General features: G+C 37.7%; 1 protein-coding gene across 3 annotated transcripts in view; it reads right to left on the reverse strand.

The window, feature by feature from the left end:
* RHOBTB3 (Rho related BTB domain containing 3) overlaps nucleotides 1-20,707 on the reverse strand; it is a 78,575-nt gene that overhangs the window by 24,846 nt on the left and 33,022 nt on the right. Inside the window, exons 9-12 of one of the 3 annotated variants that reach the window (XM_081053082.1) lie at nucleotides 18,049-18,222; nucleotides 15,328-15,494; nucleotides 10,767-10,863; nucleotides 1,978-4,913 (exon numbers count right to left, since the gene is read on the reverse strand). In XM_081053082.1, the coding sequence (XP_080909208.1) occupies nucleotides 4,798-4,913; nucleotides 10,767-10,863; nucleotides 15,328-15,494; nucleotides 18,049-18,222 (554 nt within the window). In that variant the 3' untranslated portion in view covers nucleotides 1,978-4,797. Of the gene's footprint in view, nucleotides 1-1,977; nucleotides 4,914-10,766; nucleotides 10,864-12,530; nucleotides 13,049-15,327; nucleotides 15,495-18,048; nucleotides 18,223-20,707 lie in introns of those variants that run through there. The other 2 variants (XM_081053083.1, XM_081053084.1) reach the window with 2 other exon arrangements.

Raw genomic sequence — 20,707 nt, forward strand, 5'->3', positions numbered from 1 at the left:
TCCCACATGCCAATTGACTGAGACAACTCCTGACACAGGGCAAACTGAGCGTCACGTGTGAGCACACTTATTTACATTTGAAAGTTTTGATCATTGTTCCAGCTGAGGCAATCTGGCCTTTTCAGTGCCATTTATTTTATACACACAGTCTATGTCCGTCCTTGTGCTCGGTGGAAAGTTGGGGATGGGGTCACAAAGATAAATCAAGACATGGCCCCTGCCCTCAAGTTATAGCTAAGTAGAAACCACCAACACATAAATACTTAAAATGCAGTAAATGCCATAACAAAGGTATAGAATAAAAAGCTAAGAAAGACACATGCAGAAGCAATGAATTCTTCCCGGGAGAGTCATGGAGTGCAAAAGAGACACATGGTTTAAGTTTGGCTTTACAGGATATGCAGGAGTTTGCAAAGTAGATAGGGAATGGGAACCCAAGCCAAGCCATAGGAGGAGTATGAGGTGTGCAAGTACATAGGCAATCTGGGTAGACAGTATTGTGTGTCAAGGTACAAAAGACAGAATATGTTAATGAAAGGCGGTGAGGACTGTAGAGGTTCTTCTATAGGTAATATGGGTCTCCCAGAAAGGTGTGTTCCCAGATCAGATTTGTATCAGAAACACAATTCCCATGGAACTGTGGGGGCTTTCACGGGGTTAGTAGCCTTTACTGACAATTTGGGAACCTTCTGGGGGAAGGATTGTATTATACAGGGTGTGATCAAACAATACGGTGAATGTTTAAATAAAAAAAATTTATTACAGTAAAAGACACATTACCAATAATCCTCCAAACACACTTATCATTCTTGCCACTTTCTGAAGCGGTTCTGGAAGTCCTGTTTCGTGAGTGTCTTTAGTTGTGCTGTCGTGGCTGCCTTGATGCCCTGAATCCATTCAAAACATTTACCTTTCATGGTCATTTTGACTTTGGGGAAGAGCCAGAAGTCGCACGGTGCCAGACCCAGTGAATAAGGTGGATGAGGACACATCGTACTGTTTTTATTTGACAGAAATTGCTGTACCAGAAGCGATGTGTGACATGGAGTGTTATCATAATGGAAGATGATTTACAGCACACTTTAAAACACACCCTGTCAGCCATAGCTCACACCTGACTGATGGCACCAAACAAGCTGAAACTTGTCACACTCTTACTAAGGTTCCACACACCGCTTCCCGTATTGAAGATCCTCGCCTTTCTATTGCATCGTACTCAGCAGCAGCATTCACCGTATTTTGTGATCACAATGGAAAGGCTCCATGTCACACATTGCTTCTGGTGCGGCAGTTTTTGTCAAATAAAAACATTACGTGGTGTCCTCATCCATCTTATTCACCGGATCTGGCACCATGTGACTTCTGGCTCTTCCCCAAAGTCAAAATGGTTCAGGACATCAAGGCAGCCACGACAATGCAACCAAAGACACTCACAAAAGAGGGCTTCAAGAACTGCTTCAGAAAGTGGCAAGAACGATAGGATAAGTGAGTTTGAAGCGAGGGGCAGTATTTTGATGGGGATTAATGGCAATGTGTCTTTTACTGTAATAAATTTTTTTAAACATTCACCGTAGTTTTTTATCACATCTTATATAGTGCACACTCCATCCTCATGTTATGGCTTGTCTTTCTCCTTCTCCTATCGGCTCTGGAAAGTTCCAACTTCTTAACTAAACCAACTTCTCTACTTCTCAAAAGTCTTGGCCCAGCCACCACTCAGACCTACAGGGGGCTCACTTCTTTGCTCAATAGTTTTCAAAGCATTTTTCTAAATAAAGGCAGTTATTTTGTTCAGAGAGATTCTGGTAGCAGCTCAAATATAATTTTCTATACAAGCTGTACTGTAAATTTCTTTATCTCATCACACACATATGAATCATCTAGACTACCAATAGTATTCTAAACATTTTACACATAATGGAAACTATCTGTGAAATATAATTATGCTTGAATAATACAAAGCAGTATTCCCAAATTCATTCCAGCATTTTAATACACAAGATAAAATAACTACAGAACACTTGTGTTAAACTTGTTTTTTAAAAAAAGGTTTATTTGTTACAAAATGTTAAATACTAAAGCTAAAAACATATAAATTCAGGTCAGGCTATATTAAAATACATACATACCCTTCTTTGCAAAATTATGAAAGATTGAATTAAACAGACGCTTAAAATAAAATACTCTTGACGTTTCTAACTGTGTCAGTGTAGTGTAATTTTTAAAATTATAATTGAAAAGTTTAGCTGTCTCAGAAGTCAACTTTATCCAATTCTTCAGTTTTTTGCTACTGCCTAAACGAAGACCGCATGCTGGCTTGGACAGGATGAATTTCAGTTATGTTACTGAAACTTCTGTATCACAAGCCTGCTCGTCTACAATATGAACACAGTCAGAAGTATTTTACAAAGGGTTACATAAGGTGAAAACCTGGCCTAGAAAGAAAAGGCCTTAATTCTACAATACCGTATCTTCTCTAATTAAAATGATTGGTAAATATATTGAAGCAGAGACCAGTACAGAGCATACATTCATCTAGAAATAATCTTTCAATTAAAAAACAAAACTCAAGAGTATTTATTTCTACAAGATAGCTTCAAAGTATTTTTTAATTTGTTATTTTAAATTGAGTTAATTCAAAGGTTTTAATCTAGGTTTAATATTTAATTTTATTATAGCTCTGGAGAGCCGTGACCTCTGCGTGTTTGAGTCATACAGGTGGCAAAGAACTTTCATAATAAAAACTACATACTCAACACCAACAGACCACCAACTTCCAAACATAACTCGAAGCAACCCAAAAATTATCTATGGTCTATTTAAAGGTTAAATAGTATTTTCAAGAAAATATTTTGCTTTAGAACCTCTATTTTTCAATTCCCTAGATTAAAAGTTACTAATTCAGAATTTTAAGTGCTATAATTCACATAGGGATAAGAATATGCTTTATGAAGAATAAAATGCTATCATTGTATTTTAAAAGTTCTTAAATGTGAGTGAATTTCTAGAAATATACTACAGTATCTATTCTTTACAATGCTTATCCTTGTCAAATGGGATTTGCCAATAGTTGATTAAGTCAAGCGATTAAAATACAAAAAAACAAAATGCATTCCAGTAATCTTCACCAACACAATTCAATTAAAATCAGGTCTTGGAAGACATACGCAGGGAATTTTTACTGTTTTACTCAGACAGTGTTGGTATATATCTAAGGACTAACTGTATGAGATTCTAACGCCATAGTATAAAACGGTTTAATCAAACCTTTGAACAGTTGGAAAACTATGTGTATTCTAAAATAAGTGGAAATTCAAAGAAAAATATATCCAATACTGCATTACAGATGAAAATGATGCCAACCATAAAACAGTAATCTAGTTTTCCATCTCTCAGCTTGTGAACCTCTGCTGTAACTATTTCTGTTGACATGTAATACAAGAGAAACTATAATTCTGTCCTCTATCCTAGTACCATTTTCTCTACATGTAACAAAGTCTTTCATTTTACCTCCTTTCTTTTAACCTGCTACACAATCTTGAAGGACAAGATTCACGCTACTCCTCATCAAATAACCTTCTGGTCCTCAGAAAGAATTCATACACTAAAACAAAAACGTCTTGAGCCTTCAACAAAGAATTCTCTAGAAAGCATCTTTTCCTATGAGCATCTTTATAAATTCGTATTAAAGTCATGCCAGTCAGTTCCTTTTTACCAACATCCTGGTCTTACAGAATGATCAATAAAATATTTGTTCACCTGTGATAGAGCCAAAACTACTTTAAAGCTAAGACAACACAAGGCATGTCCCACTTGCCAGTTGAGGTGGCAGCAGAGGCCCTGGGTGGTAGACACTTCTCCAAAGATCCTAGGATCCCCATATTCTCCCTCCCCTCCAGAAAGCCCCCTTCTCTTTCCTTGATGTCAGCGCCTCTTTTCTGTTTTCAGGGAGAATGATTTTTGAACAACAAAACATAGTACATATCCTGCTAGGAGACAGACATGATTTAAGGGACCCAGACAAAGTGGAAATGCAGGGTGCCCTTCTTCAAACATTAGTATCAATTTCAAGATTGCGACAGCAGAGCATTGAACAAAGCAGGGGCCCTTCAAAGCGTGGGTACAACTACACAGTACAACTACATGGGTTACCTGATCATAAAGTCATCCCATTTAGGTTTCCTGCCTCCTGGAGTCCCAGGGAAGAGACAAGGTGTCTCAATTGGGTTATTCAGATAAAACAACAGAATTCCTTTTCATGATGGTTCAAATACTTGGACAAGTATTTGTCCAAGTGACATTTCAAATTCAAAATCCCAGGCAAATTTATATTCCTAAAGTCTCAGATTGATCAGTCTTCCCCTAGATTTTTCATTATAGAAATATTGACACTGGGCCTTTTCATACCCCTTATTTTAACATAGCAATTAATCAGACATGATAAAATTTCTGTATTAATCCTATTATGTTTTTTAAAAAAAATTTAAACATTTCTTAACTGGGAAGGTTATTAATATCACTAAAGCAACAGGGCATCTTAAAGGGTAAAAGTAGCTGTACAACAGCTTTACACACTAGGGTGAAGCTTTAGATTTATTCTATGGTATATTTTGCTCCCTTTTAAGATCACAACAGTTTTTTCAAAGGGAGCCAATAAACACATTAAGCTGTATGGTGTTGTTATTATTATTATTTTTAACGTCCACAATTGCAGTCACAAGAATTTTACTGGAAACCAGAGGTATCCCATTCTTCATAATAATAATTTAAAAAGTATATGTATATAAAAGCGCCAGGTTACATTACTAAGCAACGGCATTTCCGGGAGTGAATATACTTCCTGTATTCCGCAAGCTGCTTCAAGTACATATTCGATGGCCATCTGTGCTTTTCAACAAAGCTGCGTTCTTCCACTAAAATTTTTAGAAAAAGAATGTTAATTGAATATATTTTATTTGGGATCAAGTTTAGGTATTAATTGTTGGTTTCTTATTCAATGGATGAGATCCAAGCTCTGCTATTATATACTCCCTATGCTTCCCTCAAGCCTTCCAAAATCATTGAATACAATTTTGGTTAAATCGTTCATCAGGATACATCTCGTTCATTGCTTCATCAACTGGTATTTGATTATGTTCTTTTTTTTTTTTTTCCAAATAAGACTTGTTTTTCCTGGAGATGATAACAAACTCTTTTTGTTTTTCTTTCATATAATTGCTTTTTTTCTTTGTAACTAATTCAACCTTCCTAACTCTTTAAAGTCCTCTCAGGTCTATCTTGCTCCAAGCCAATTACCAGATAATCTATCTCTTCCTGTAGTGGTGTCATTGTTGTTGCCCTGGAGACCCTTTTCTTCAGAGCCGTGTCCCCTTTTGCTTTCTAGGCCTGCTTCATGCTTTTGTGTGGGATCCCTCCATTCCTGGACTCTAGGTCCTTCGCTTTGTTTATTCTCTCGTTTTGGTGAAGCAGAAACTTTATTTAACTTCCTGAAAAAGGGGGGTGCATAAGGAGTATTTTTGAGACCTTGCTTGTGATGAGAAGTCTTTAATCTATCCTTGCACACAATTCATGGTTTGGTTTGGTATAGAACTCTGGGTTGAAAACTTCCTTCCGAATGTTGGGCAGTAGTACTCCACTGCCTTCTAGTTCTCAAGACTGTCAGGGACTCCATTACCACTCAAATTCATAGCCCTTGGTAAATCTTTTCTTCTTTAAACCTGTAAACTTTTTGATTTTTCTTTTTACAGTTGGCCTTCTTACATGTCGCAATAATGTACCTTGTTCATCACTGCTGAGCACTTAGCAGATCCTTTCAATCTGTTGACTCAGATCCTTTATTACTGGAATAACTTCCTGTATTATTTCTTGATAATTTCCTCCCCACTGTTTTTTTCTGTATTAACTTCATTATTCAGGTACTTCACTGTCTGGATTGAGTTTCCAATGGTTTAAAAACACTTTCTCTCATAGTTGTCTCTTTATCTTTTTGTCCTATTTTCTGGAAGGTTTCCTTACCTTTATATTTCAACTATTTTATTTACTTGGTGTTTTGTGCTATCATGTTTCTAATTTCTAAGACTGACTTCTTGTTCTTCTCTTGTTCTTTTTTTTGTAAATTGTGGTAAAAGACAAATAAAATAAATTATTTTAACTATTTTAAGTGTACAGTACATGCTAAGTAGTGTTAAGCTCATTCACACTGTTGTGCAACCAAACTCCAGAACGCTTTTATCTTGCAAAACTGAAACTCTATACCCATTAAACAACTCCCTGTTACCCCCTCCTCCGAGCCCCTGGAAATCACCATTCTACTTTCTGTCTTTGCAAATATTGTTTCTTTTTAATAACATTCGATCCCAACTTTCTTACGGATGTATATCTCTTATTCTTTGAGGGTATTAGAGCTTATTTTAGGTTTTCTTCTACTCCTGTGTCTCTTCATTCCTCTAAGTTCCTTCTTGTGAGATAATAGAAAATATACTATCGGTCTCTGCCCCTCCAGAACTGGGGTCTCTGGAACAGAACTCCTGAAACGCTTGTAATTACCTCAGTAATAAGAGCACTAGGAGCACCCTGTGTTCTAATATGTGGTCTGTGACCCCAGTTCCAGACACAGGGCTCCTGAAACCTTTAGAATTTCCTGGGTGATAGTAGTGTGTTTTGTTCTAACGAGGTGACTCTGAGTGGGCTCTTGGATGAGGGCTGGTCACCAGAAAGCCATTATTAGAAGCTGAGACCTTTCAGCCCCCCCACCCTTGAACCCCCATTTTCTTAAGAAAGGAAAAGGGCCAAAAATGGAGTTAATGATCCACCATGCCTTAGTAATGAAGCCTCCATAAAATCCCAAAGTATGGGGTTCAGAGAGCTTTCAGGTAGATGAACACATCTCAGTGCAGGGAGGGTGGCACAACCCCAACTCCACCGGGGCAGAAGTGGCTTCACTCCAGACCCTTCCAGACCGCACCCTATGTATCTCTTCATCTGGCTGTTCATCTGTATCCTTTAATAAACTAGTAAACATAAATGTTTCCTTGAGTCCCGTGAGCCCATCTAGCAAATTAACTGACCCCGAGGCGGGGGTCACTGGAAGCTGTGATCTACAACCAGCCAGTCGGAAGCCCTGAGCTTGCGAGTGGCGTCTGAAGTGGTGTCGGGGGCAGACTGTGGGACCCAGCCCTTCACCTGCACGATCACACTCTCCTGGCAGTGTCAGAATTGAGCTAAGTTGTAAGATACCCTATTGGGTGGAGGTGTGGAGAACTGCTCAGTAAGGGGGAAAGCCCACACACATTTGGTGACCAGAAGTGTCAGAAGTGAAGTATTCTGTGTGAACAGTAAAGGAGGCACACTGGAGAAAGGCTCCCGGGAGAGAAAGGACCAGGCAAAAAGCCTGTAGGTTTCCCTCTTCACTTCTCTTTTGTTTTCATTCATTTGTTTTGGTTTGCGTATCTATCTTGCATGTTGGACACTGCCTCGAATATCTGTCCACCCTCAGTTATCTCTTTATATTGAAGGGTGAGATACTGGAAAGCTGTCTTGACATCTTTGGGGCATGAGTAGGACTTACTAAGTGGTGGAATGCACCGCAGCACAACTAAGCAGATTAATGTTGGGTTCCCTGAAAGAATTCCCCAATGATTGCACCTGTACATTTTTTTTCTCTGAGGCCAGAGAAGGATGCTTCCATTTCACGCCCAGACTATGGGAGTCAAGGTAGCAAATAACCTGGCTGCCCGAGTTCTAGAACCTGGGCATAGGAAGGAGGTTTATCATATATGCACACTGCATATAATCCCCATGTGTTCAGTCCGGTTCCTTGCCTGATCTCAGCTATACCCCAAGTTCACGATTTTATAACTTTTTTGGTTTAATTTCTCCCAAAATAAACCTTCCATCTCCTGTGATGATGCAGGAGACACAGTTGCCTGCCTGTGTGGTATGGTGTGTGGCAAAAGCTTCTTAGGCAACATTCAAGCAATTGTACTGCTTTCAGCCCCAAGCCTCATCCTACTTTCTGAAATACCCGGTCCCCAGAATTTATAACGTCTTTGGTATTCTGCTGGGTGAATCAGCTTGTTTCTCATTAGTATTCCCTTCGGCAGGCACTCAGATTTCCTTTCGCTAAGTCAGTTTCCATGTCTCCATCTACTGTTTGACCTTAGCTATTATAATTTGGATTAACAAGGTCTTGATCCAGGCTGTGGGACCTGGATCCTAGCTGCTCAGGGAAATTAGTTCTAGGTTTCATTAGGAAGCAAAGGTGACATAAGACTACTCCCTCAGTTAAGATAAAATAACAGAAAAATGTTATCACAAATGAGCTCTGGCCAGCAAACAAAACAAAATAAAAGCAATAAGACAAAAATTAAAAAATCCGTAATATAAACTACATAACACAATATTGAGCTAAATTAAACTAACTGTGAGAATAATGAATGCATAAATGCCAAGGGTAACTTACAATCCTGCATTGCTGTTTGTTTTCATAAGAGCCCAGCATATAAAATACATCTAATAATTAACGAGTTATTTAACTGAGTTCTGATGTATCAGCGCCAGCATTGACAAGAGATCTTTTCCAGTCTCCCCTTGCAATTTCTAAACACTGCTGAAGAGGAAAAATTCTCAGCTAAAACAACTTCCAGAATTCCAGTAATTTGATAATTTTTAAAACGTAGAATGAGAAATTCTGTAAGAAAGCTGTAAAGAGATTATGACAAGAACCCTTTTCAACTTCAAATGACCATGTGAAGTAGGCCAAGTATAGGGCACTGGAGAGGAGCGGTGACTGTGACACTTTGGAGGACATGCTCATTTAAATACGCAGCTACTACTCAGTTCCAAGTTGTTGTCGGGTGGGAAGATTGGCCCAGAGTAGCTAGATCTTCCAACTTCTCAAAAGAAGCCAAAAATTTAGATTTTTAAAATGTGATATCACAATTTTTAAATGTTGACACTAAATAAAACAAACAAACAAAAACCATGTGGCCCAAATAAAATGCCTCGGCAGGCTACATTCAACCCACAGACTACCAGTATGTGACCACCTAGTTAGACTCTCAAATTCTCCCTTATCCACTAGGGTGTTTTTTTTCTCTGCCCAAGAGGATGCGTCACAGCAGATCCTGGACATAGACAGGTACCGCTGATTCAGAGCACTCGTGATACCCTTTGAATTCCCATCAAAGGAACATAAGACAATCACTAACACAGACTCATCTTCTTACCCTGCCTTCTCAAAATACACCCTAGAGTCCTGCTTTTCACTGTGCCAGGTGGTCATAACATACTTTATAGGTAATTGTATCAGTAATAAAATAAAACGTAATAATTCAAAGGATTTATAGAGCATCTTTCTCCCAAGGTTGTAATAGTACTCTCCATGGGTATCATATATCATATACAAGATGGTAAGTGGAAAATAATCTTACCCTTCTTTTACAAATGAAGGTGATCTAAGGTGGTACAAAGTGCTTCTAAAATCAAAATGTTCATTCATTTCATTTCTAATTGACTTCTTAAAGAATAACTGTCTAACTAACAGCAAGCGAGCATAATTTATCTTTTATGGAGTCTGTTTTTTTCTTACACAAAGTAGATGGTTAGTAAATATTTATTGCTCTGCTTTGATTTATTATGTTACCCTATGGCACTAATAGTTGAATTTTGTGTAAGGAGGCTCCCAATAGACATATAATGTTTGTTTACTGGCTGAACACGTCTGTCAACACATCTGCCAAAAACTGACTGCATTTCTTGGTTTCCTTAACTGTACAACAAGTAGATGAATGAAACTGGAGCGTTTTATATCTTTTAGCAGCAGATCCTCTTTTTACAAGTAAAATTTTATGTAGAACTCTTAAGATATGAAACAGATAAAAGTGCAACTCCTTTGGCTGAAGGTGGGATGGAGGAGTCCAAGAACTACAAATTTTAGCCTTCTCTTCCCTTCTCTTCTTCCCTCATCCAGACTCTGCTCTCTGCCCTCACCTCAGAAGAATTTCAGGCATCTTTAAGGAGCGTTTTCTGTTTAGCTTGAAACTACTTGACTAGGTGATCCTTAATTTCCTTCTCCTTTTAACTTGATTATTCCTTGAATCTATTCTAGGTAATAATATGAGCAAACCATTTATCTAAACTGATTGTCTATTCTAATGACTAGTCTATTTTCATTTTCTCTCCTGTTAGTGTAACATTTGATTGGTTTTAATCTTTATAATGTACCTTAAAAATCACATTATGTATACGCTCTGCTCAGTAAGTTTTGCAACACTTTGATCAATAAAAAATTCTGATTTCTAAGTAATACAGTGAACTCATATTGATATACTTAACAGATAAGATATCAGTACACTAGAACAATATATTATTAATAGCACACAATAGTTAAAATTCCTTTACAAAAAAGTTTTTTAAATCTGTGCTGTTTAAATGTTGCTTCTTGACTTGGGTGGTTAAAACCTATATCTTGTTTATCAAAACCAAATGCCACTTGAGGCCACCTTATCACTATACTTCAGGGGAAAAAAATGCATTTAAAAATGGATGTGAGCTATAAAACAATCATTAGATAACTTCTTGTGCAACACAGGTCAAGCTACTTATGTAACACATAAGTCAGTGTCCTCAATTACCACCCTGCATACCGAAAAGGAATGAATTACATTGACTTTTTCAGTTTTAAAAATTACTATTCCTACAAATTATGTCTGAAATCTATAAGTAAAAAACATAATTTTCTTTCAACGTAGTAATTGGCAATCTACCTGAAAGATCCTGAAATTCAGGCTTTTGACTGAAGATGAGGTAGTTAGTGGCAATGAAATGAAGTAGCCAGGTTGAAAGGCAATCAGAGTGGTGAAACTGCAAGAAAAATGGAAAGTTGAAACAATATTGTACATCATGCCCATCTATATGATGATTAGATCAGAGAGAATGGTCTGTGAGGACTCATGGAGAGCCCAAATCCGTGTTTAATTTAATGTGTCTGTACATGATGTTGCCTTCAGCCTACTCTGACAGCAGAAAGGAAAAGGGAGCATTAATAACAAATAATAATAAAATTCCATCAATGAAGACACCGAATCAAATAAATAACAAGCTACCGCTGCTGGAGTGGCTGAATGTCTTTAAGCAGATGTCTGTTGCATCTCTGGTTAACAAAGACTCTAAGGTTCTTGGGAATTGAGTTTAAGCTTCTACTCTAAGATCATGGCCTTCACTACCCACTTATATCTGTTTGGCAGAGATAAGATTATGGTTAGCAAAGGTATATACACACATTTGACCATCTCAAAACAAATCCACCTGAGGAGCAAACCAAACAATATTTTGAGGAGGAAATATCATCAACCTAAAGGTATGTGTACATATTTCTCTGAGGTTATGTCTGAATAGTTGCTTTTACCTCAGAGGTACTCTTTCACTCAGCAGGATTTCTAGAAGCACACTTGTCATTCTGAGTTGTAATAGCTAAAATGGAGGAGAAACTCAGAGCAACTTGGCCCTGATATCACTACCTTGGTGCCGATCCAATGACATTCTATCTAACCACTCAATTCAGATTACAGTAACTTACTGGCAGGCAACAATGGGACATGAGTATAGTTCTTTTTATTATTACTGTACTAAAATATACATAACATAAAATTTTCCATTTTAACCATCTTTCAGTATATAGTTCAATGGCATTAAGTACATTCACATTATTGTATAACCCTCACCACTGTCTATTTTCAGAACATTTTTATCATCGCAAACTGAAACTCTTTACCCACTAAATAATAACTCCCTTTTCCCCCTTACCCGAAGTCTCTGGTAACCACTATTTTATTTTATCTCTATGAATGTGACTATTCTAGGTACCTCATACAAGTTGAATTATACAGTATTTGTCCTTTCTCTGTCTGATTTATTTTACTTAGTATAATGTCCTCAAGGTTCATCCATGTTGCAGCATGTATTAAAATTTCATTCCTCTTAAGGCAGAGGAGTAATATTCCATTGTATGTGTATAAACATTTTGTTTATCCATTCATCTGTTGAGTGACATGTAGGTTGTTTCCACCTTTAGGCTAAATATAGCTATTTTAAAAAGAAACTCAAAAATATTATATAAAAAATAAGTAATGCTAAATTGAAGAAAGATTTATAATCTCAACTCTTAAGGAAGAAACTCAAGTATTGATCTTTTAAAAAGTTACAATGTGGGAGGATTTTCACATACAAATGCATAGGTCCCTCTGATTTTTATTATACAAAATCAGAATTTTTTTGTTCAAACTTTGTAGTGCATCTAATCCCAGACCACATTTTAACAACCTTTTTTCACCTTATCTTTCAGCAGATGAATGTGAATGATCTCAAAGGAACAGAGAAAGAACATGTAGCTATTTTAGTAGAAGCCCTCAGCACTATTGGATGATTAACCCAGAGCACATAACCTACCAGCAGAAGTTCAGAACAAGTACTAATGGCTGTGACTTTGAAAGAGATGGGAGATAACAGAAACGGATAGCTGGCTACAAAATCATAGTTCAAATGCAGAATTTTATTTTTCACGAAGATTTACAATATCATAATTGTGGGGTCTTGGCAAGAGAAGGAATGCATTTCACTATAAACTACTTTTGGGGGGAAGAACATGTGTTGACCTGAGAAAATAGGTTTAAACTGAAATAAACAGCAGACTTTTTAAAAAGGCACTAAAAGAACTATAAACCAAATGCTATAGCATTTAACATTTCTGTAAAGAATAATAATGGTGGACAAAGTACCCAGAAACTCACCAGGAAAAGGTCAGAAACAAAACTGGTGACCTAAAGCAGCCAAATATTAATGCCCAGATTAGAAGAAGGTTGATATAAAGTTTTAAACTTTATAAAACTTTAAGGTGAGAGTAAATACAACTTTACAGGAATCACACGTTTGGCTAGGTAAGGTTCAAAGGGGAGTAGAAAACTTCTATCTCAGTCCGAAGGAGCTGATCTGGTTGAGAATGAAGCCTCTGTTACACGTTAAGAGCTCAAGTTGATGGAAATAAATGAACCTAAATGTAGAATCAAGGTCAAGAATTGAGAGAGGTTAGGAGAGAGTGAGAACAGAAGTGGGAGAATATCAAAACTGCTCATCTATATTGAAGGTCTGAATGATGCTTTCCTGATACACAACAAAAAACTGGCAAAGATGACACCTTCGATGGGAAATTTCAACTATTCAGAGAGCTACTGGAACTGTAAATCTGCTAAAAGACAATTTTACTTCCTAGAAGTCAGAGAAACAATGAGGAAAAGGTTAACTAGATTCTGACCACAAGATGAACTGACCGGTGAAGTGGAACCTCAGGCTAGGAAGTTCAAAGAGAACTTGGGGAGAAAATTCTCCGCTTGTCTGGGACCCATAACTGCCAAATTAGGGGCCATCAGGAATAGAATGGAGGAAAACTGGTAAATATAGGCTTACTCTTAGCAAATGGAAAAGTCTTCAAAAACAAACAGTAAAATTTAAAAAGTTATCTTAGACTTTTAAAATTCAAGGGGAAAAAATAAGGATAATCACACAGTCAGAAACCACACAATCAGGGAGAACAGGACAGGAAGAATTTCTGACAATGCATCATAAATGATGCTAAATGAACCATGTTTGGGGGGGGTATGAGGGGGCGGGACACTAAAGAAATCAGTGCAAATATACAGGAAGTTCTCTTATGCATGCACAACTTAAAAGGATACTACAAGATAGGGGAAGATAACCTTGTGTCCATTTTTTTAAAGTATTAACAGACTTGTTGGAACTGTATTAAAATGATAAATCAAAAATGAACGCAGGTGGTGAAAGTGCTAGGAAGAATAAAAAAGAATTTTTAAATTAAATCTAGAGAGCAGCTATTTATCCCAAGCTCAATGTAAACACATTACAAAGACAGATGGGGGTTACTCAATTTCTTAAAATTTGTTTTTATCCCTCATATTAAATACATATGCTCTTAAGGTTATGAGAGAAATGACTCCAAAATGTTAAGGAGATAGACATGACCTAGATGCTTTAAATGAATCTCCTTCTATGCCCAGAAAAATACATGGTGATTAACAAATTCATCTCAACCTGGAGGCCAGCTTTTAGCTATCAGAGCCGGTCCTTTGCCCCATTATGTGGCTCTATTTCAGCAACTTGGACGAAGACAAATTTACCACATTTTTCTAATTCTGGATGTCCAAGTTGATAGGATTAACCAATTATATTGCATGCCAGATAATAGTTTACACAGTCCTGATAGTCTGTAATAATGGATCAAATAAATTCCTGTGAAAAAACCTAGGAAGATTTAGCTTACTGCAAGTTCAGCACACATTATGTGTCATGACAGCTGCAAGTCCTAAAACTGTCTTCGGGCAAAGGATGGAATGGTAGAAACCAAGGGTTGGAGGACCCATCAGGATAAACTTCCTGTTTCCAGGAATAAGAGAGAACGTGAATGAGGAGATTGTAGATGTCTGACTGGGACAACATCTGAGAGTCCCAGAAGTAGATTTCAAGAAAGCAGATCTGGTTTATTTACAGACCTCGCCCAGTCCTTTGTCAGATTCATATTCTCGGGTCTTTGTAACTACAGTTAGTCACAATTAGTTGAACATGTAAACTCTGAGTGTTCCCTGGAATGTGCAGCAATACAATTACTATTAAAAACAAAAAGGCCCCGAGCTTAGAAGAGGCCAGAAAGCATAGTGTACTGCACTGATTCTCAACTCCAATGTTTTTACTGAATATATGTATATTCCCAGTACACAGAGGCAGACCAACAGAAGGTAGTTTGCGAGGATTAATGAAGAACATACACTAATTCCTCCTCCAAACAACTGGAACTTCAAAGCATGAAGTGAATGAATGAATAATGAACAAATAAATCAGTTTAACCTAATCATCTTGACCAGTATCTGTGCCCCAATCCTGTCATTCTTCCTTTCAGGAACCCTAAGATGTGATCATTTGGGGGAAATTCAATGTAAATTCTGTTTCCTATAATGCCTCTATGACATTATGTAGCACCACACTGAAATGACTCGAATAAGGGTCACCATTCAGTTGAAAAAATTCTGTATCAGCAAATTCTGCCTCCTTAGAAAGGGAATGCTCAAAAACCCTGCTTCAAAATTACCTAGCCACAGAAATTGTTGTGAGAGCACTTTAGCCTCATTGAGCTAAATTTCCAAACTAAGACAGGTACTAAGATAATTCTTAATAAACAGAAATTTAAAAAGAGTAGTATAATTGTTTTATAAGATTTTTTTTAAAAAAAAATCCAACCAGCAGCTATGCAGGGCTGATTACCTTGGCTTTTTTGAGCAGGTCAACAATATCGAGGTTCATGGATGCCAGTTCCCGGCTTGGCATGCTCTGCAGCTGCGTGATGATGAACAGCTCACATATGTGCTGCAGTCTGGACACCTGGTACATCTCAGCACAGATCAGGAGGCACATGGCCTGGAAAATGCCAGCTGATGCAAGAAGGGAGATAAAATGGACAATGAAACCATTTCCTTTAGGACCTAACAGAAAACAACAGCAGCAAACAACAACTGCTCACTGTATCCTCCAATGTAGAATAGAGTGCCTAGAAAACGCCTTGAAGGAATAAGCATTCTAAACTATCACTCGATTTAAATAAGAATGAATGGAAGCCTTCACACTCAGAAGTGAATCTCTGTGTTGCCCCTCGCCCCCACACCATTCTCCAGAGCAGGAGATTCTACAATTACCTTTAATAACCAACTCCAGAGCTAGGAGGTAATTCTTTCTGCCAACTAAACTAAATCCTTGCAATTTTTCTTCTTCTGGCTTTAGTTTCAGCTTTGTTTTGTTTTGTTTTAATTGTGGTAAAATAAACATCACATAAAATACACCATTAACCATTTTTTCCAGTTAAATAATTGACATACATCACTGTGTAAGTTTAAGGTATATGGCTTGATGGTTTGATTTTTATATATTGTGAAACTACCACAATAGATTTAGTTAACATCCATCATTTCATACAGATATGAGAAAAAGAAAAATTTTTTATCCTTGTGATGAGAACTCGTAGGATCTACTCTCCTAACCACTTTCCTATATATATGAATAGCAGTGTTAACTACAGTCATCATTTGTACATTACATTCCTAGTACTTATTTATCTTGTAACTGGACGTTTGTACCTTCTGACCACCTTCCTCCAACTCCCCCACCCCATCCTACCATCAACCATTTTTAAGTGTACAATTCAGTGGCATTAAGTACATTCACATTGTTGTAAAACCATCACGGCCATCCATCTCCAGAACTTTTTCATCATTCCAAACTGAAACTCTGCGTCCATTAAACAGCAACTTCCCACATACCCCTCCTCCCAATTCCTGGAAATACCTAGGTTTGGGTTTGTTTTTTTTAAAAAAAAACTTTCCCATAAGTCTGATTTTTCATGTAATTCTCTTTTTTATCCCTCCTTAAATTCCTAATATTCTTTTGTAGTTAGGAAACAAAAACGCTGTGCATGATAAATATTTAACATAATAAGTAGATTACCTTTCTGTGATTTTTCTCAATGCAAATATTCCAGTATCCAGCTTAACTTTTTGCTTAAAATTTTGATTTATTTTCCCACACAGCTTTTACAATTTTTTAACATGCTTTGTCATATAGTTATTATTGCTTTTCTGAGCATTTTTTTCTAATTACCAAGATAAAACTTAAAAATCGAAGCATCAATTACTCTAGGAGAGGATGACTGAGAAACCAAATTTTCTTATTTCAAATCTGGTCAAATTTTTTATTTAATATACAGATTTGCCAGTATCAAAATACTCAAATAAACATTCTTATTCTGATGAGAATCAATGCTTTCATGTTTATTAAGCAAAAATGAAAACCAGTCTGACAGTAATATCTGTAACTGGCTCCAAAATACTCTAACTAGTTGCAAGACCAAAACTAATTCAATTAAAAAGGGAATTTCTATTTTGGCGCTTCTAAAACCTTTGACTAGAGGGCTCCCGACTTGTTTAAAACTTAAGAGATTTCAATAACAAACATAGGATATCTTCCAAATCTAAAAATCCAAGCAGCAATCCTGCAGGGAGGTATGGTCTGAAATGTGTTTTCTTTTTTTCATTTGGGAGGGTGACTGGCCAGTTTCTGTAATCAAAGTCTCAGGTGCCTGGACGAAGCCACAGGGCCTTATTCTAGCTGTTTGTGGTGGGAGCCATCTGGTGGCCAAAGGGTGAAGATAATCAAAAGGGGGTACGGTGCCTACATCCCCAAGGCTCCAAGGCCTGTTGAAAGAATTTTCTAATTTCTCCAAGGTGCCTCCAGCTAGTGAAAACCTGCAAGATCTGTTCCAACCTGCAGCTGCCACAGATGGTTAGTTCCTGGTCAAAGAGAGTCCTAGGTCAGTGAATAGGGAAATAAACCCTACAGTCCACTGGGCATTCGACACATCTCAGGAAAATTGTTTGCAGAAGTTAGCTTTGGGAGAGTCTCCCTTTAGGAGAGGTCAGAAGAAGGCCTTAAAAAAAAAAAACCCACATCCTCTGGGCCCAAGAGATGACCAAGGAGGTCCCAGAATAGTTCAAGTCCTTAAAAGTGCCTTAGTCAGAATTCAGAGCTATAAAAGCAGTTGTCCAACCCCTTCTTCTTCTCCTGGAAGGAACAGTGCTCCAAGGAGCTCTCTGCTCCAATCTATAGAACTGGAGTAGCCGGCAGGTACCACAAGACACCTCCATTTCCAGGGTACCCACAGTGACCACCATGCTGGTGCGATATGTGAACATATCGGCTGCGATATGTGAACATCTGTCATAATGTGATGGCCCATAAGAGGTATCCAATCACTGCTCTTCCACTTGAATTAACTGAAAATTCATTGTTGTACCAACACTACCTCTGTCTGCTCAGCACATTCCATGATGTCAACTCTGATACACGAAGGACAGATTTTAGAGAAAGCAATTTATCAAAATGGGTGACAAGAAAAGAAAGACGTGTGAGATATTATCTCACATTGATACAGCTCACCTGGGCAACAAGAGTCTGTGTATAAGTATTCCAAGAATGACAAGAAAGTCTCTTTGGAAACACCATAAACCGGAATCAGAACACTCTTTGCTTCCATGTAATTCCCATTAAACATGGCTGCCATCACTTCACATCGGGCCACCAGGATGGCCCTGTGCGCTGGCACCGTTGAACCTGCACGGTTCAAAAGGGAAACAAAGTTAAGTAAGATAAGCTTGCAGTTTCTTCTAGTAATTTTCTTTCTAATTAGAGTGGTACTGCATTAGGCACATTAAGCTGAAATACGGAATCCAAATTTTGGGGTGATAACTAGCATTAATTCAGAGACTTTTAGTTTTTAATTGAAAAGAATTCAAAAGTTGACTTTGAAACCAACAATTTGCAAGTCAGGCAATTTTTTGTTATTTAGTTTATATTTCCTGCAGATAGAAACACTGAAATGAAATATTTTGCTTCATGTGTTTACAACGCAACATCTATCATTTTATTCTTTCCAATTGTCTTGTAATACCACCACCCAACACCCTGCCCATGTGCCTCCCAAGAAAACAACACCATTACCTTTCTTGGCCAACCCACAGAACAGTCCTGCCCAGAAACAGGAAACTGTAGGAAATAAATAAACCATCCCTGGCTTAAGCAGTCCCTAGATCCCAGAAGGAATGTAAAGGGAATCTCTTGTGGAGCCGAGGGGACCATTTCCGATCTTATGGAACATTTAGAAAGGGATGGCCTTGTCCCCTGCTGTCTTCCAGCATACTACCTCCTTAGGGAATCTCTCTTTCCTAAATGAACTGTTTCTGCACGAGTCAGAGCTACTTTACATTTTAAAGGCCCCGCAGCCCATACCCTCACTGAAGCTCATTAAACTAAACTGACTCTAGTAAAAGCTTGCTTCTCTAGCTACTGTGCCACCACACCAAGGCACTGCCCGGAGGGGCACATGTCACCAGGGCTCCTGGTTGGAGAAGCAGTTCTCACCACCCCCACCACCTTAGCAAATCATGAATCCACAACCAGCCTTCAGTTTAGTCCAGACCCATTCAACTGGTTATTATCGAGCACCCATCATGTGTTGTCAACTATCTAGATACAAAGATGAGAAGGACAAAGCTACCCTGCTTAGGAGTAGTCAAGCTTTCAGTTTGGTGGAAGACACCACAGCCAGTGGGAGTGGCAAAGCTGTCGCCTTCCGGAAAGTAACTCTACAAGCCAAACCACCCTACTCTGCCAAAATGCCTTCACCTATGCATGCCTAAAATCTCATACTTCACAGGGACATATAGTTTTCTCTAAAATATTTACAATCATTGGATTCTTCACCCTCTTTAATTCCAAGCAAAACATCTTCTGGTTCAGAAAAGAATAAAAGAGTTCCATCTAAGCCCAGTGGCTTTTCCAAAGCCACTAACCCCTCAGGATTCAGAAGCAACTCCCAGCATCACCAGTTCTGAGCTCACTGCTTGGCAATGTCATTTGCTCAGGCACACCTCCCACAGGAGAGGGAGAAAGGGCCGCAGTACACAGGTCATCACACACCTGCTAAGACACATCCTGGGGCGCGTCTGGCTTCCCCTCCCTGCCTCTCAGTGTTAGTGTCCACCTACGGGACGACCAGTTTCCATACGCAGGGCATGCCAGATGTATTCGTATACAGCAATTAACAAAGAATTCAAACAGGTAATGCAATTTGACTTGGGATTTTTAAGGTTTTAAAATCTTAAATAGGATACCATGAAAAAAAGAAAAGGAAAATTAGAAGCATGGCTCAAACAAACCAGTAGATAACCTATCACGTGGTGAAGCAGAGGAATTTTTAAGATTGGCCAATAATACCAAGCAAATAGTAAATGGGGAAGGGACTTGATAAGTAACTTTGGAATTTCAACAAATTTTGTATTGATTATATGGGTACAAAATCAGCAATGACACAGTACCTTAAATTAGTATTTTCAAGCGAATGTCAGCTTGGAATTTAGTTTGGAAAGCCGTTATAGGTCCAGTTAAGAAAACGACAACTTGTTTCTTTCTCACCTTTTAAAACTACTGTTTTGGTGTTATAAATTGTTCTATTGTGGAACTGTAATACAGCCATATTTTTAAACACTGCATATAAACTGTATAAATATATAAACACTGTATGAAACATGCTGAATAAACATAATGCAGTGTTTATATACTAAACACTTCAGCTCTAAGGTAGAGCTGAAGAATTACTCAGAGAGGAAAAAAGAAATCACTTTTCTAGTTAAAAGATAAACATGTTTCCTTGAAAATGTCAAGTCTTTCCTTTGTAATATCTAATTGCTGTTATAGTTTAAGAAACTGCTACGAAAAAGAGTCTGAAGAGTGAAACAAAATTTAAAAACCCGTTTTCTAGTAATTTTGCATAGATTATCAAAGATCTTTGTTTTATTATACATACTAAAATAAGGACTATATTTCTCCTACCTTCTTCACCCTACTTGTCAAGTTTTAAAACAGCGATTTTTTTTTAGAAACATTTTTTTTTCATTCTGAAAATAGTAAACTTACCTAGTTCAAGAGAGAGTTAGAATATGTACTACTTAAGTAAACAGAGACAGAATGTAAAAGCATTTTTCGGGAGACGCAGATTCAAAGGTCACATGGAGAAGCATATCTTTCTATATCAGGTCTA

The sequence above is a fragment of the Rhinolophus hipposideros genome, assembly GCF_964194185.1.
Source record: "Rhinolophus hipposideros genome assembly, chromosome: 7".
Lineage (NCBI taxonomy): Eukaryota > Metazoa > Chordata > Mammalia > Chiroptera > Rhinolophidae > Rhinolophus > Rhinolophus hipposideros.